The sequence below is a fragment of the Typopeltis vanoorti genome, chromosome 6 (genome assembly GCF_054136105.1).
Source record: "Typopeltis vanoorti isolate ZY-2024b chromosome 6, IOZ_Tvanoo_1.0, whole genome shotgun sequence".
NCBI classification, from domain to species: domain Eukaryota; kingdom Metazoa; phylum Arthropoda; class Arachnida; order Uropygi; family Thelyphonidae; genus Typopeltis; species Typopeltis vanoorti.
In genome coordinates, this window is record NC_143554.1 from 85,062,062 (window position 1) to 85,081,267 (window position 19,206).

Consider the following 19,206-nt stretch of genomic DNA (forward strand, 5'->3'; position numbering starts at 1 on the left):
GCTGGAACATATGATACAAAAAGGAAGGAAGGGAGATTTGACCTCCCTAATACATACGATAGATACTAATTTAGAAACTCTTGCTATAGCATCGGACATAACAGGGTAACGCAACGTAATGAAGAAAGACCAGCACCAAGAAGAGCATGTTTAAGTAGCAAAGGCTTGAGAGATCATATTATTATACAGCATGCAAGAAATTTGAGAAGGCAACAGCAACTTAAATTACAAAAGTCCTCACCTCCGATATATGTGAGAGAACATCAGTCTCCGTACTCAAGAATTAATGTTCCAAGGTAGAAAAATGAAAACGGGGGGGAAATTACAAATTCCTGTAGACTAAACTCTCGATACTCATGTGAAAAAATATCCAAGTCGTACATATGTAATTCATCTCCGTTTCGGATCTAACCAGCCTGGTAATATAATTCAGCAATTCCCTCCTTTCCTCTGTAAAGTATTCCACACACTGTTATGATCAACGCAAACTCAGACGAACACATTCAAGCGAACACGATCAAACCAATGTGTTACGATACGAATGCTTAAAAAGAAACGCCGTGAACTACCAATATAATAAGTATAAAGAAAGACTAACACTAGCTAACCCTCGCATCATTATTCAATAATACTCTGAATAATACAAAAAAAAAAAAAAAAAAAGAACTGATTCTGATGGAAATTGCTAAGAATGATACAAAACAGAAGGAGGCATTAAGGAAGGATGAAATCTCGACCTTCTCTGAACACGCCGAAATACTGTCCAACCACAGATGTGAGAACCTTGGCTGGCACATTGCCAAGAAAAGCCAATTCATGTGTTGAAGGGGACAAAGGAATAAGGCAATGTACGAATTCGTCATCAACACGCGAAATCACATACTTTATACGTAAAATTTTCCAACTGTTGTACAAGCAAAATAGTTACCACTTTAAAACCTAAAATTTTTATAAAAGAAAAGCTAATTTTCCGATGTATAATAATAAATACTCATCATTGATTACCCTATTATCGGAATGGATTCGCCTTCTTCTGTCATGCACAGGAGTGTCGAGAGGTCTTGCATCTGTGGTCGGACAGTACTAATGTTGGAAATGCTGCTAACAATAGTCATAACTGCAAATACATTACTATCACGATACAAACATCCGGATACAAACTAACAAAATTTCCTTCGTGAACTAGAAATTTGGACTTAACGTGACATAACATTAAAAAGCAAAACACATAAACACGTATAAGCTTTCATTGAAAGTTTACTGTATTTACTGGTTCAAGAAAGGAAAAAAAGTAAGACAATGATCATAGATAATTACTAAATGATTATCATGAGACAGCGTTTTGGTAGATCATTCTTACAGAGTGATATGTTTATAATCATAACAACTGAAATGAGAGCCAATTTTGATATTATGTCATTAAGTTAGTCAAAGTGAAAGATCAAATTTTAAATATTGATTCTAAGGACAAAATGGAAACTGGAATAAATCCACAATTTTTAATAGCAACCTAGAGATGTTATATTTCATTAAATTTCATCCGGTCATCCCGGAGTTACTAATATCGGTTGGAAATATTAATATCATATCGTTTTTCCAATAAAAATGCTCCGACTGAAACCAAAACTGAATACATGAATTATCCTCTTTTTTGATCCTAAATGCAATTGTCGAATTGCATCAATCCAAGGCGGAGTTATTATTATTTATTATTTTATATAACTATCTCCGTGGAGTCAAGGATTCATCAAAAGAAGGCCCTTTAAGGTCATAAATGCCATGAAATATATAATTTCGTTCTTTTCCTCCCACACCAAATGGTGACTGAAATTAAAATTTGAATCGCTCCACAATTTTTGTATGAATTCTATATACAAAGATTCAATAAAATCCGACCAGCTAGAGTTCCGGAATAGCTTGCGTAAAAGTTAAACAAAACGATTCTTAATAAAAGTGCTTATACATTTTGCAAACGCATTTAAAATTTTACAATAATAAGAACTTGCTGTGACGATGCGTATTTTGTATGGCGGATACTCTTCATGTAGTAATTTCATGACGCATGAGTGTTTATGCACGCATTGGCCTGTTACGAATTTATTTTTAATTTTTTTTATTTATGTTAACTTGTATTTCAGTTTTCTTTTCTATCCCATTAGCATGATTCATATGCGAGGAAACTTCTTATGAAACTAAACAAGGTTAAAACTTCTAAACAAGAATTATAATATTGCAAAAAATAAACAAAATTAAAAAATAATTAACTAATTAATTAAATGGATTTTTTTTCCTTTTTTTTGTAATAAATTTTACAGAGGACATTTCAAAACACGCAGCCCGTAATCGAAATGCTGGGGCCTCGACGAATTTTAAATCTTGTTAATTTTATTTATGTATTTTTAAATGCAGCTACCGCACATTTTTTATGCAGCTCCCATACTTCCATCGAAAGGTTGTAAATGTATAATACATTAGCACCACGGGTGAGTTGGGGCGGAATTTTTTTTTTTCATTTTATTTATTTATTTATTTACATAATCCGAAATCTCCGCTCTAGACACCAAACACGGAAATTTTTCAAGCCGCTTCAGGTCTCCAGTCAGTATGGCGACGATCTCACACCAAACGACAACATTTATATCCCAGCTTAGATATTCACAACCATCCATGTCCGCGGTAAGATTCAAATCCCCAGTCTGTTAGTTGGAGAGAGTCAACCACTCTGTCAAACATCCCTATTGAATATCTTGAACAACAACAGCAAAATAAATAAATAAATAATAATTACACTTTTGCAGAGCCACTTGAAACAGTTATTGCTTACTAACTGTTTATAGTGTACGCCTGCAAATGCTTTTGAGTGGACACAGCATAACCTAAAAATTGACTTTTCACGTCGATAGTTAGAAACATATAGTGTGAAACGATCCCAAATATGTATAATATATAAAACAGACTAACTCAAGATGCCCAACAAGTGCTACAGAAGATTAAGAATGAACAACGCAAGAAAGTGTTCAAGGATTAAACTAAGGGAGATAGTTCATGGATTGTTCTCCTATAACTCAGTAGAGCTGTCAGAAGAACAGCGCCTACATTTTCCATAAGAAAGACCTGGATACGAAATTCTTCTAGTATGGCATTTATAAGCACTTTTTAATTGACGCTGAATTAGCTGGTCTTATGAACGTTATGAATTTAACAGTTAAATTGTATGTGTTATTTCATTCGTGGCTTTATTCATTCACAACCGTCTTATTTTTTTTTATTAGGGGCACTTTTGTTTTCATTATTTTCTGAATCTTTCGAAATGGTTAGCTTAAATAAAAGAAATATTTAAATAAATCCACATTAAATGAATTATGTTTCTTTTTTTTTATTTATAAAATTAAAAAAGTCATGCAGCGAAGGAGGTCAATATTATGTGTTATAAAAAGTACATCCTCCAATACATCTGTTTAATCAACGGATGTATTGGAAGATGGCTTTCTAAAACTGTGATTTTGATTGTTACTTACGGCTTGCAATGAACAACAGAATGGAGTGGACAGAAGAATGGAGATGGAATGGATAAAGAACATTTGAAAGGTTTTAAATCAGTCGGTGCTGAGAAAATTGGAAATAGAGGCAAGGAATTATAAAAATTGAAAATGGCTTGTTCGGGGCATTAGAAAATCTTCAGGAGAGAGAGAGAGAGAGAGGATGGAATAGAAACAATTGCAAGGCATATTTTAGAACAACTCACAATTGAAATGACTCGCGGCAAAATATTCAGAATAAATATGTTAAAATAATTATTATGTTAACATATTTATTTTGAATAAATGAATTTTAATTTTCAAATCATGTTATAGTGTACAGATAATAATTTGTTCAAAATGAATAGTATTCTAAATGATTCCACTATTGATTGGATTTATTTCGTTCCCATTTAATTTGAAAAATATTAGCATGTATAATGATTCGATATATACGTTGATAAAAATTATTATTAAGTACTGATCAATTCAATTTTTCTTTACTTTTTTGCGATATGCTTCAGAGAAAATCAGATAAAGAGTTTGTAGGTTGATTACGTTTGTGTTCATTACGTAATTTCATATAGCACAGCACAGTACTGAACTTTTACTAGAGTAACAGATAAAAACACAAGATAACAATAACACACAATCTATTCAGATATTGAAAAACAGTCACTGAATCAGGAAAGTTGAGTAAAAGACAGGACCTGCGAAGGTTCATGGGAGTCTGTCGAAACCAGTAAAAAGTTGTTCAGGAAGTTTCCGTTCTCTGTTTGCACGTAAGCAGTCTGCGCATACAGACAGACACTAAATGCATGTAAATTAAAACAAATTGAAGTGGATTAATATGACATTTACAACCCAAAACGCTGTCTTGTGTTCTTGACTCTGAACATCTTCGAAACTGTGCATATTTAGTTAACGTTACTGAATAACAACAAGATGGCAAAAAATTCGACATGTTTCTGATAACCCAGGAGCGCCTTCAACGAAGCGTTGCGTGGCACTGTAGTAGGATAGATATTTGAAACAAGAACTATTCAAAGGAGGCGTTTTATATAAAAGAAAACATAGAGAGAGAGAGAGAAAGAGCGAGACGAGTACAACACAAAAGGAAACAAGCTTCTACAGGTAAGTTGCTCGTTTCATAATAAGATAAAGCGTACATATGTATAAAGAATCGAACAGATTGGTTAAAAATATATTATTTCTGTTAACCTTTATAATAATTTTAGTCAGGAATTTATATTCATATGTTAACATTTAAAAGAATCTGGTAGCCTTAGCTAGCTATCTTAATATTCAGTTTATATTAAATAACTTAATTTTCTTTTTTTATTTATTTTAAAATTTTGCTTTAATTATGTATCTTAATAATTTACTTTTATTTTTCTTCTTCATCTTAATTTTTGAACTTTTACTAATTTTTGAGTTTTTACTTTCAATAATGAAAAAGAACTCTGTATCGTTACAGTCGGAAGTAATACAAAAATCATAAAAACAACAAACATAATGAGCACACATGATTGAAGTTATATTTAATTAATGCGCATTCATGTTCTAATTAATATTACAGATCGTGAAGTCGAAGAGAATAAAATATAATCTGTTTTCTTTTCGCTTACAACAAAAATAACTCATAAAATTATGTAAACTTAATTCTAAAATGCTGAATAATAATTAAAAATTGTAACTAACTAAAATTGCATCTTATAGTATTAAATACTATTTCGATTACAAGAACATGGATGGGGATACACAATATGTAAATTCTTGGTCCATAAAGGAGATTGGGGTTTGCTTAAGAGTCCTTTCAATCTTCTATACCGAAATGAGTACACGGAAGAGTTGGCAGTAATTCGAAGAGGAATGATTGTCAGATGTAATGTGGAAAAAAAAAAACTCTATATATAAAGTACTAATTAAGTATTTCCAAATGTATATAAACATAATAAACAATGAAATGCATTTTATTATTAAAATGCTAATTAAAACTACAGGATCATTTAGCATGAATAGCGAAATAAACAGCTGAAATGAGGAGAAGAGGAGGCTGTACCCATTCCCTGACGAACGCTGACGAATTGCGAAACATGTACGGATGGTGGGAATGTAGTGTCTCGTTGAAGTAAATGACGTAGCCATTTGTTTTCTGTAAATTAAGGTGTGCCTACCAGGAAAAGAAATTTCCTTCTGGTAGGTACACTTATTACTAGTCGGGAAAAGAGAGAGAGAGAGAGCTTATAAACTGATTTCACTTCACTTATCGCATAACTTTCTTCTAAAAAACGTTTAGTAATCACATATAATTAAGTTTAAAATAACATAAAGATGAGATGACGTAACATTTCCATGACAACAGGGTGCGCTTTTAGTAGAGAAACCGTTATTATAATTTTAAAAAAAATTAAATAATGGAATTTTAGCGCTAGGGAAGCCACCAGGGCTAGCACAGTATGTACCATGGGTTAGATAACAGTAAACCACCATTCCTAAACATGATCAACTGTATTTCTAGACACGATTCCATACTAAGCTCTTAAGGACTAGACATTATGAACTTCGAAATGAGGTTGTGAAAAAAGAAAAAAAAAAGTAAATTTCTTTAATTGGCCATATCTTTCATTATTTATCATTCGTCAGTGTTCGTTAGTTATACTAACAAACAAGTTGTTTTCATTTCTGTGTACTAACGTCTTAAATTTCATCCCTGCCTTAGTGTCCAGGCCATCAATTGGATGAACGGAAATGGAGAACGTCCTTCACACAACGGATTACGTAGTTCTTGCCATGACCTTGGTTCTGAGCGTTATGGTGGGTGTGTATCACCACTTCGCAACAAAAAAGAAGACGATCGAAGAATACTTCCTTGCGGGTAGAAATATGTCCATTTTCCCAGTTGTCCTGTCCATAATTGCTACAGCACACTCTGCCATCAGCATGGTGGGACGTCCGGCAGAAATATACACATATGGAACTCAATACTTCCTCTCAGATCTTGGAATGATTGTTGGAGTTATTGTTGGAGCTTTTTTCCTGCTACCGGTATTTTATGAAATTGGAAATGCCAGCATCTATCAGGTGAATGAAATATTTATTGGGCTAATGGTGATCGTTCTGTTTGATATATTATATGGCTACACTGTTACATTTAATTTGTCATGATGTACACGAACATATTAAAGACATTTTTATAAACACAAACAAAATTAAATTTTGTTTGTGTTTATAAAAAATAACAATGCTGACAACATTATATAAATGCAATACAACGTGTTAAAGGTTACAGCTTATGTTTCGACGTTGATTGAATAGTTCATAATTGGAACTGTTCGATTAACGCTTTAGATTACGAAACAAATGCACTGCGATCTAACGCAATGTCTGAATAATCACGTTCGGTCAGTTACGGCTAGACTCGCCGATATTTGTTTGCACTTGTCACTGCACGTAACAAGTGAATCTGACATTGCTCGTTGAGCAGTATTGCGACAGATAAACTATATGCTTGCGCGCGTTATTTCTGTGAGATACAAAACATTTATTACTGGTGTGTGTGTGTTCGTGGTGAGGGTGAAATATTTTTGGTAAATCTTATTTTATTCTGTTAAAATAACATATTTATTATAGATACAAGGCCGAATTATGAATAGTGTCACTGTTGAAAATATAAAAAGAATTATATTTTCTCAATTATCGTTACACGAAACAAATGCACTACAATCTAATGCAGTGTCGCTACAGATATATTGTAAGCTTGCGCGGGCTATTTCTGTGTATGAAACTTTTATTATTAGTGTATGTGTGTGTGTGTGTTCGTAGTGAGGGTGAAATATTTTTAATAAAGCAATTTTTGTAATATGTAAATTTCCTTATTAATAAAATGGTTACTGATTAGGAAAAAATGAATTATTTTTTCTTATTTTGTATATGCAGTACCCCCATTTAAAATTTTCACCGGGCGCTACTGCAATAGAGTCAATTATATGAGATGGTAAATAGTCTACTGATGAATATTATAGAAAAAATTATGAATTGTATTGGGTGATCAGTACACTCGACCAGGCCTTGGTGGACTGAAACTTTTCAAAAATCTCTCTCTCTCTCTCTCACACACACACACACATACACACACACACCAAACAAGAACATTCCCCCCATATAAGTCAAATTACCTTCTCTTGGCTAATTGGAATTGGTGAGAATTACGCTTATGGACTCAAGCATTTAGAGTAACAAACGAAAGAGCAACAAAGACCATGAGAAACGATCACTATGCTTGTAAAATTGTGTAGTATTCTCCGGCTAGTTTGTTCAGTTTTGGAGGAAAAATTTTTTTTTTTCAGGGAGATAACCAGTTTCATACGGATTTTAGGGTATCTCATTTATATTCGATCAGCCTTTTATAAATTTCCTCGATTTCCTGATCTTTCCAATCGAAGAGCAAATCTCGTGACGCTCTCGCGATTACACTAGGGCAGTGTTTCCCAAACTGTGGTCCGCGGACCCCCGGGGGTACGCGAGTAATTCAAAGGGGGTTCGCGGGATAGTTTGTTTTCATTAAACTTTATCTTATCATGTTGCTCACAACACCTGTTGTTCATGAACCTGACCTAATTGATATGTTCATATTCTTCCGAATATCTCCATTTATAACAGTATTGCATTGTCATAAATTACACATTTAGTGTTGTAAAATTGTAATTTGTTACTTCATCTTAATAATATGTAAAATATAAAAAATTTCCATTTTGGATTTTATGGGGGCCGCGGTGAATTAACATTCGCTACGGGGGGGGGGGGGTCCGCGACATCAAAAAGGTTGGGAAACACTGTACTAGGGAATCACCAAATTGTGTTTTTCTTTCGATTGCACTACGGAAGGGCGACCTGTTGCCTGCATAAATACAAAATGGACTCGAGTTTCTTAAAGGGAAATGGATAATGAGACAGGAGTTTTATCAGATAGACATCTCATTTCGATAAGAGCTGGGCTGGGTTGTTTTGAATTACGGCAAAACAACTAAGGGCTATGAAGCTAGTGAATTAGTGTCCGTTTATTGCGTATGGTCGGTTTGCTAGTTTTGTTTCAAATATATGGAAATAAACACGCATGCACACACAAGAGGAGAGAGACGCTACACGAATTCTACAGCATTGTCAGGAGAGGGATATGTGATCTTACACGTTTGACAGCGTATGTGAGAATATTCAATGTGCAGAAAACTAAGGCAAATGCTTGACATGCCATCTTATTCATCAAGCTATGAATTCCTTTTTTTTTTCTTTTTTTTTGAGAGAGAGAGTGGATAGTATGGTATATATGGTACAGTAACCATATATACCATACTATCCACTCTCTCTCTCAAAGTATATCTCAAAGGGGATAGTATGGTATATATGGTATAGTAACCTACTTTCCTTCCCTACAGAATGGAATGTTACGACAAACTTCTTGTAGGCGATTATCTGACATATTTATTATTTATTATATATATATATATATAATTTATATATATGTATATATATAATTTATATAATTATATATATACATATATATTTATTATCTATCTATTGCCTATTTCTATATGACTGAATGATGTCGCAAAACATGGAGCAGTCGCTTAAATTTTCACACATGCTAAACATAATTACACGAGTGCCGAGAATGTGTAAAAGTAGTTAGTTAGTCAGTCCGTACTATTCAACCATACATGAGATACTATTTCGATTACAGGAACATGGATGGGGATACACAATATGTAAATTCTTGGTCCATAAAGGAGATTGGGGTTTGCTTAAGAGTCCTTTCAATCTTCTATACCGAAACGAGTATACGGAAGAGTTGGCTGTAGTTCGAAGAGGAATGATTGTCAGATGTAATGTGGGAAAAAAACTCTATATATAAAATACTAATTAATTATTTCCAAATCTATAGTTATCAAGAAATAGGTTCTGTGGAGAGACGACTTTCGAGTCCGGTATGGGTTGAGACTACTGGTAATACTACTAGGTCCTACTTATATGTTCGGGACAATTTATGAGCGTCCTGCATTGTCACAACTTTATGGTATACTTTCACACGCAGTAGCAATCCATGTCACCAAGCTCTGACGCTAATTACGTGGTTTGAAGAGAATAATATTAGACTGCAGTGGCCATCATAGAACCTCGCCCTGAATTCGAAATAGAACATTTGTGGGATGAAATGGAAAACGCGAGAAGACATCTCTTCATTAGTAGAATGTAACTTACAAATGCTTCAAAGGAAAAGTGGAGTCTAATATCACAAGCTTTCTACCAGAAATTAGTAAAAAGAATCTTTTTGGAACACTGACACACACAAATTATTTACAGCTAAAAACGGGAAAAAGTGTTTTTAATATCTGTCAAAGATACGTTTAGTATCTCTATTGTTTTGTATTCCATAACTTTTAGTTAAAATTTTCAGATTTCTTTTTAAATGGAAAGCCAATATCTCAAGAAATATAATACTAACTTGCTATTCGTTGTGCAAAAAAAATCTTCAAATATCCCTTCGTTTCAGTGAAGTATTCTTTTCAAGTGCAAATTAATTGCAACAATATGTGTGTCTTTATAAAAATGTGTGGGTGCACTAATTCACATCTTTTTATTATGATATTGTAGGTCATTTAACACCTTTACACTGTTTGGATTTAGATTTCAGAAATGATGGATGCATAACGGATCTCATGATAATGAACTCCCACAGTTGCTTCGATCATGTGATATCGAGAGTTTTAAGTTTATTTTCACTCGCCTTGACTTTAAACACATGCCGTAAATTTACTATCGGGTTTGTGTGTCAAGGAGGGCAATACAACACTGTCTTCACATGACGTTGCTCTATCCAGTGACACGAATGCTACTACATGAAAGTGCATTTTCTTGTAAAAAATAAATAAATACTGTCAATGAAGGGATAGGGGGATGAAAGAATTTTTTTTTCTTTCTTTATGGAATTCTCTTTTTCAGCAACTTGGATTCATCCGTCTACCTGAGAACTAATGTGACCCCCCCCCACTTCATAACAGCACTCACAGGAAATTTAACACATACGCAACTGTGCAACTTGAGTCTCCTTGCTTTGTTAGTCATACGATGAACTCAAATATCTCAGTCAGTATTGTCTCATTGGATTTATCCATCTTGGATTTATCACCGAAGTTTACTTAACCCCCAATTCTTCTATAATCAGCGTTCGGGTGCTGAATTCGATTTACCAAAAGGTTTCTGAACAGGTGTGTGTGTGTGTGTGCGTGCGTGCGTGCGTGCATGCGCGCGCTGTAAGTTGCGTAAGGTCGTAACTATTAGTGAACAAGTAATTGTATCTTTGGAGTTCTGTCGCTCGGCTGAAATCGGTTTTTGATCACAGTTCTAATTTGTATGAATTTACCTTTAAAAATAAAAATAAAAAAATCTTGCATGATACTGCATATGCCTTTTTATGTGTAGACAACTTTTTTTTTTTTTTTTTACTATATGTGCCTTTTCTCTTAAGGCTAGAAATTACAGACGCTCTCCACTTGTCACTAGCATTGCCACAGTGGACTTGTGTACCCCCATTCTTACAAGCGACTTCAGACAGAGAAATTTAATAATCAGCATCAACTAAAAAACATAATTCTGCTTATTTTTCTTGTAGTTGTATCCATTTTCATTAATAGCGTGAAAGCTAACAAAGAAGACTAACAGAACAAGGTACGTGAACAGCCTGTACAAAGCAAATGACATGCATTCTACAAGAGGAGGGAGGGAATATCAACTACATATCAGGTATAACTCGTTATGTCCTTGAATGCAACAATGCTAAAATTACATAAACATTGGTAACGAATAAGCACGCAATGTATATATGTATATATATAAAATCTTCTTTTTTTAGAGAGAGGGAGAGAAAATGCTGTAATTAAATTTTTCTTAAAAAAACATGCATGTTTCATTCAAACAAGGGTATGTATTTCGTGTTTTTTCCTGAATATCGCAAACGTACTTTTTTTTCACATAGCAGTTTCTTCGGACGCCGTGTTTTTACTTCACCTCACAGGGTTTTGGAAGTGAAGTCTCTGCTAGATGAAGAAGGACAGCAACTCCTTTTCCACACAGAATTAGTACGACAATTATAAACACCCATGTCGGATTCAAGCCCGTAGCCTATTGGTGGGAGAACGCGGATAAATTACCACGCGGTATATAGTACGATAGGCACAACGAATAGTAAGTTAGTATTACACATAACTTAATACGAAGATATAAGCTTTCTAATTTAGGCAATCTCCCCCCCCCCCAAAAAAAAGCCTCTCTTGCAATTTCACAGTACTGTGAAAATTACTCGCTTACAAGACTAATAATTTCTGAATTATTCAGGAGAGTATTGGTATCGTTAACGTCTTATAATGAACTTAGTTTTGCTTTCAATGAGACTGATTTTATTACCAAAATGATTTAAAATGATAGCAAACGTACTACTCTATAAACTAATTCATGTCAATCAATGCGAATTGTATTGGTTATAATGAGATAATTACGAAACTATTCACTTACTATATTTCATGGGATGCGTGTGGTTATGAAAGTCTGTTTATTCCTGCTTGGGAAACAGGAATGTTTCGTTTGAAGCAACAAAAAATGCTTAGTAATAATATTCATGTGTAGTAAATTATCATTAAAGCGAATATTCGTTCAGCTTTATAAACCATGCGTATAGTACAGCCAGGAACATCACAGTGGAACTGCCGTATCATCTTTCCCCACGGTTCCAGACACACAGACTTAATTCAAGTGTAAGAGTAAGATGACACCGTTGACCTAATTGAACGCACACATTACTGTTTACATACACACACACCGTTGAGCTTATACACACGTACATAATAGGTGCAAACAGTAGATAATTTTGGTGTCCGGTACTGCTTATTATGTAAAACAGTTCGTCTATAATCTCTTTATCTGCCCAAGGAATTTTGAGAAGCACTATAAACACGTACTATTTTGCGGTAATACCATCCCAATCAGTTTTTATATAGCTATAAAAACGAAGAAAAACTCACGTTAAAATTATTTATTATAGAATTTCTTGTAAAAATGTACAATCAATGAGTTTTAACGCGAGTTCTCCTTGGTGTTTATAGTTATATTATGCCAACTCAGGAAATTCCAATACTGAAACTTTTTTTTCACGGAAGTAACCCATCTTTTATCATCCTACTCGATGAGGTATTTTCACTTATCTCCCCTCCCAAATTGTTCCATTGTTAGTTAGTACTGTGTGAACTGACACCACTTATCGCTATATATATTAAAAAATAGTTTGATACTACTTTTGCAAGGCTTGCAAACATCAACCTGATGAAAACTGACAGTTTGAAACAAAAACAACTTTAAGCCAACAAATTCATCCTGTGATTAAAAGAACTACGAAAAACGTTTTTTACATAACATCTTTTGAATCAGAACTTTTGTGATTTATATACAAAGCTCGTCTTTTTTAAAGTAGTGCATATCAAAACAATTCTCATGCCTAAAATGCATTCAAATAACTCTGCCACTTTCGAAACTTTTTTTTAAGTTTTAAACACAAACATTGTTTTTGCTATTCCTCTAAACAATGCTGTGTATTTATTACCTTCTCTTTTCTTCTATAGTTACTAATAAAATGCTAAAAACTAACAATTATACATCTTATATTTTATGTATACTCCTTAATTTTCGACATTCAAAACAATTTTAAATAGTTTCTAAAATTCTCAAAAAAACAGCATCTTTCGAAAGTTTCAATAACGCAGTATTACATGTTAGTGAGCACAGAAGGCCAAATATATTTCATAGGATACAAAATTAAATAATACTCATGCAGAAATAATGCTACTTGTACAGTTAACGATGACTACATAACCTATAAAAAGAAGACTATTCTATGATTAAGACAACTCAGAGGATTGCTGCAATATTAAGACGAACATTAATCAGCAGAGATAAAATGGTAGTGATTCTATTCTATAATGCCCTGATCAGATTATACATCTAGATTATTGTGCTTAATCTAGTCACCAGGGTTTAGAGGGGGATGAAGATACTTTGGAGGCGGTTGACAAAAATGATTTCAGGATTGTTAGCTATAAGGATAGATTGAAGTCTGCAGAGTCTGGCTGATAGAAGACGAAAGAGTGATATTATTGAGACGTTCAAGCTCTTGAGAGGTATTTACCAGATGGATACGAGAGAGATTTTTCAGATAATCGAAAATAAGGAAAGGGCTAGAACTAGAGGCCATCCATGGAAATTGCGCAAGGAAGCGGTGAAAAAGAAGGTGAGAAGTATTTTTTGCGTGGAAAGTGGTGGGTGAGCGGAATGCATTGCTTGAGTAAGTTATGAATGCTAAGAGTTTAAGCTTCAATATGTTACAGGTACGAGTACTTCTCCGTAAGTCTGTGGACTTTTGTATTATATGTATATTTTATATTCAATTGTAATGTAATATAATGTATATTTCTTATATAATTTATGTAATTGTTAATGGTATAACCCCCCCCCCCTCTTTCTCCCTCTTCCTCGATGAAACTTTGACTCCAGGAGAGCTGATGAAATAATAATAATAAACTGTAACGGCACTTCTATACTCGTTAGGCAAAGAAAAGTTTCCAAATTATAAAATACGTTCATTCAGAACTAAGAAAAATAACCCACTTTTTAAAGAATTACTTCCTTTCACGGAAGCAACACATCGTTTATCATTCTAAAATCGAGAGTCCTTTCAGAAGACTGATCTTTGGAACCTATCATATTTATAAATAAAACTGATAACAGCTTCGATGGATGGTTAACATATCTGAAATGGTGGATACCAATATTAACTGAAAAAGCAGACATTAAGAGTTCACAACTATCCAAATGCTTATTAAGATATCTTCAATCTCGCAGTTTTTTATCAGTTTTTTTCACCCCACATTGTTCTGATTTGTCCCCACAATACCCAAAATATATGTGGGGACAAAAATAATCAAGTCCTTTGCTATATATGTATAATAGTTTCATATCATTATAATGTTTTTACCAAATTCGTTGTTTTACTTTCAATTAAAATAATGAATTAGAGAAAATAATTAATATACCTATAATCAATAAATATAAAAAATAATAAATATAAAAAATTAATTCCACGCATCGCGCCATGTGTTGTTTGGTATTTTCTTTTTCTTCTTCTTCCCTTCACGCATTAGGCCTAGTGGCCTGTTACGGGGCTATCCTTAGCCCTTCTAAACCGTCCCCGTCCCGTGACTAGCCCTATGCCTCCCGGTGTGTCCTATGACTGTAGCCTGTGTGTTCACGGGACTGATTTGCCTGTTTGCGGGATGAAAAACCCCGGGTAAACTGGGAGAAAAACCCTGCTGTCCACGCCCAAGACCGGCTAACTTGGCTATGGCTGAGAAAGATCCTTAATGTCGGCGACGGGAATCGAATCTAGGACACTCCTTTCCTAGGCATATGGTTGCGAAGCGCATAGCCACTAGGCTAACCGTGCGGACGTTTAGTATTAAAACATATTTTTGAGCTGTGAATATAGCATAGCATTTTGAAGATAGAAGAACAAATATGCACTTTAAAGATATCAAGTGCAGTAAAGCAAGGACATGTGTCAGTAAATTACAACTGAAATTCTAGTAGGAAGATCTTCAAATGGAAAACAATAAAATATGCTATTATAAATTATCTACTACATGAAACATTCAATTAGCAAAATACTGTTAATATTTCCACAACAAATCAAACTTACCCAAGAAGGAATACATATACGTCGGTATTTTTATACAAGGAACAAGTTTACATTGCACTGTACTATCTTTACACTTTAACTGAGCATTATCTTCCTAACAACAATCCCACATTTTCAGTTCCTCCAAATGAACATCAGAGTCCCCTTTTTCAAATGATGCTTCCACTTAGATATTGTCGTACTTTTCATACCCTCTCTTTTAATAAGTATAAAAGTTAGTTATCCTCTATCACCTTTTTTCATGAGCCCTTTCCCCAGAGGCAGTGGCACGGTTTTAGCGTTAACATTTTCGAAATCGAGAGTCAGTTAATGTCGCTCACCATCCTTCATGGTTGGCTTCATTCACCACTTCATGCTAGATAAGAATGCTCTAATCTGAACTAATATTTATTTTATTATTTTTTAATGTGAACCCCACCCACGAAAGGTTATAGACCTATGCCACATTTGCTGCTGTGTTTGGGCTAAGAGTTACAAATATTTATTTGCATGCGCTCTTCGATCGCTTTTTCTCATTTGCAAGATAAAAACCCCGAGTTTCTTCTGCGTGAAAAAATTGTACAGGTCTTGTAATTTATAAAAATATATTAAACTTATTATTAAAATTAATCTTTTAATTAATATAAAAGCGACTTCGTAATGAAGTAGGAAATCTTTGGTTGAAAAAACTAGATAGGGACATTGTTAATTAATTATAATAAATTATAATAAATAATAAGTACGAAGATAGTAATCCAGATAGTAATCCTCTCCTCCATACTGAGGGGAATTACTACCTGGAACTTAGGTTTTTAGCGTCCGAAACAGACTAACAAAACTAATCAAGGTAGAGTGTCCTAAATGAGGACAGTTTAAGTAAGGCAAGTCAAGTCTCTGAAAAATAATAGACTATGGAAAGCTGATTGAGTTCTAATATTAAACTGACAGGTCGTTAAGCTTAATATTAGAACTCATTCAGCTTTCCTTAGTCTATAATTTTTCAGTGTTCTTTGTATATGATAATTTTAATACCTAGAAACTATTACAATACATGAAGAAAGGAAATAATGTTGAAGTTCAAATGCTGACTTCTCTTTTTTCTTGTAGTACTTGGAAAGAAGATATGGGAAAGTTACTCGAATAGCTACCTCCATTTGTTTCATGCTCAGCAATGTGAGTATACCACTTTCTTATTTTAGAAACGTATTTAGGCTGATCATACACTATTGGATACTGTTCAAATTAAATATTTCATGAAGTATTTTAGCTCATGTTAAAAATAACTATATTATTATTATTATTATTATTTGACACCTCCAGGGAGTCCTAAGACTCATCGAGGGAGGGCACTTATCTGATATCTGAGCTAAGTTTTCATCCACTTATTAAACAAAAATTAAAAAATCCTTTAAAAATTGTCCTTATTGAATATTGCTGCATAGAATGTTTCAGAGATGATAAATTACTCTTGAAGTGAACTGTTTAACGCAATAATTTCATCCGTATTATAATATAATATATAAGCCACTTGAGCCAGCCATGATCCACGAATTACCATTCGAAAGGACTAACCTCGGGATGTACGAGAGCTGAAACCGCACTATGTAGATACATACTATACGACACCGAAAATCAAACAGAAATGACTCCAAATATGCGTAACGAAATTCCCTCGAGTACCAACACAAAGACACAACAACACCGTGTCCAATGCCCACTTCATATTGCCTAAATATAAACGAAAAACTAAATATAAGCGCACGGGTGAGTGCCTGTAATTCGGCTTAGAACGTTGAGTACTTGTTCCTGTATGATCATTCAGAAATATAAAGGAATACTTCACTGGATGTGAATACTAAACAACACCACGAAATCAACGCTGCATTAGACCATTCTCAGATAAGCTTAAATAAAAGCTTCGAGGATGTCAGTAAGGCGTTAGCAATAAATAAATAATAATAATAAATTTTTAAAAATGCAACGTAACAATATACATATATAGATAAATATAATATGTATATTTCTTTAAAAATGTACTCAGTAGTTTTCTACTGAACCCTACTAGGGTAGTGAACAGAATTATTATTATGTCATTATTGATTATCCATATTGATTACTCATTATTTAATTATCTTTGACTCTCTGTGGCTTTAACTTTCTTTGACCTTTCTATCTTAAGATACCTTGATTATGTTTTCTTAATTACGAACTTAATTAAATGAATTAAATAAATTTTCTTTAAGAAAGTATAAAAAATGAATTACTAGATGAAAAATTACGATCAATATAGAAAATGGAAAACGTATGCAGGCACTTCGTTGCAGATTTTGTAAAAGAATATATAAAAATAAAAGAATTTTATACATGTATAATGTTCATATGAATATTTACAATGTTCATTGTACATACTGTACATTTGTGCAATAAAAAAAATTAAAATTTATTATTATCGTTTTTCAAAAATGATTCTTTTCTGTTAATTACTTGTCAAAAAGTATGAAACTTCATTAATTTTTAAATGGTTTTAAATTATATTTGACTTGATGACAAAAAAAAAAAAAAGAGACCGTCTATTTCCATTTAACTATTTCATGGATTCGTAATATTTTTCATGGGTTTCTCAAGAAAGCTGATTACCTATAACATCATTATATTTACATTTAATAATGTTTTTAATCCTAATAATTTAATCGTTCCTTTTCTTTATGCTGTAATCAAATATTCAAATAAAACAACTGGAAGTAAATACTGCGAATTTTCATCGACTGTATATTATTATTATTATTATTATTATTATTATTATTATTATTATTATTATTATTATATGCCAGTGGTGTTCAACCTTTTTTACTACGCGAGCTACTTTTCTATAAAAAGTTATTCGGCGATCTACTCTCTTATATATAAGTTATTCGGCGATTTACTCTTTTACATAGATCACGTTCCCCCAACCTGATATCTGATTACGCACAAATAAACAACTAAAAACTTTATTTGTGTATTTAAAAATTTATTTATCACTTTTAATTATTTTAATACAACAAAAATAAAATATATATATTGGAATAAAATATTTATTTCTCTATTTTGGAAAACCAAAGTTAGAAAAAACAACAGATTGATTACAAACTCACAAGTTACAGGAAATGCTGGTTGATTAAAAAAAAAAAAAAGTTAATGTGAAATTGATATCAAGAAGTGGCCAATCGCAGACAATCATCCAAATGATCATTTGTAATTTGGTTTCTTAATTGATATTTTATGACGTCATATTTGAAAAAGCGGATTTTGACAAGTATGTATCCAAACCACGACAGAATTTTTCGCGCAATATCAGTTAATATTGGGAATTTTTCATGTGCATACCTCCAAATGACTTTTGTTTATTGATTTTAAACGTAAACTATTCTGAATGTTTATTATCTCAAGTTCTACTTCAGCTTGGTTTATATATATCAAACAGCCCACTAATTTTATTTGAAATTTCTGTGATGTTCAAGTTTTCTTGAAATGGATTATTGATAAAAGATGCAATCATTTCAGTTTTATTAAAATCTTTAAATCTTGAATTTATTTCTTCCTCAACTAATTCTATTTCACGAATAAATTATTTTAAATCATAGCGAAGCATTTCTTGATTTTGTTCAAAAAATTTTAATAAATATGGGTAAATATCTCACATTAACCTGGCCTGGAAACTTTTCTCCGGCAATTGGAACTCTTCCTTTCGGCAATTTGAAACCTTGTTTGTGGCCTAGAAGTAGTCTCTCTCTCTCTCTCTCTCTCTCTCTCTCTCTCTCTCTCTCTCTCTCTCTGGCGACGTCTCGAACCGAGAAGTTCCTTTCTGGAAGCGGGAAACTCCTCTCTCAAGCAATGTGGATCTGGGCAGTCTCTCTGACAGCAACTCTGGAC

At 33.2% G+C, this 19,206-nt stretch overlaps 1 protein-coding gene across 2 annotated transcripts in view; it reads left to right on the forward strand.

Moving 5' to 3' along the window:
- Positions 1-4,365: 4,365 nt before the first annotated feature.
- Positions 4,366-19,206, forward strand: part of LOC150105653 (putative sodium-dependent multivitamin transporter) — a 40,453-nt gene continuing 25,612 nt past the window's right edge. For both annotated transcript variants that reach the window (XR_016548493.1, XM_090394974.1), the window contains exons 1-3: positions 4,366-4,652; positions 6,241-6,602; positions 16,402-16,467. Coding sequence is in view for 1 of the 2 variants with exons in the window: in XM_090394974.1 (XP_090251100.1) it covers positions 6,270-6,602; positions 16,402-16,467 (399 nt within the window). In the remaining variant the exon portion in view is untranslated. The remainder of the gene's footprint in view (positions 4,653-6,240; positions 6,603-16,401; positions 16,468-19,206) is intronic.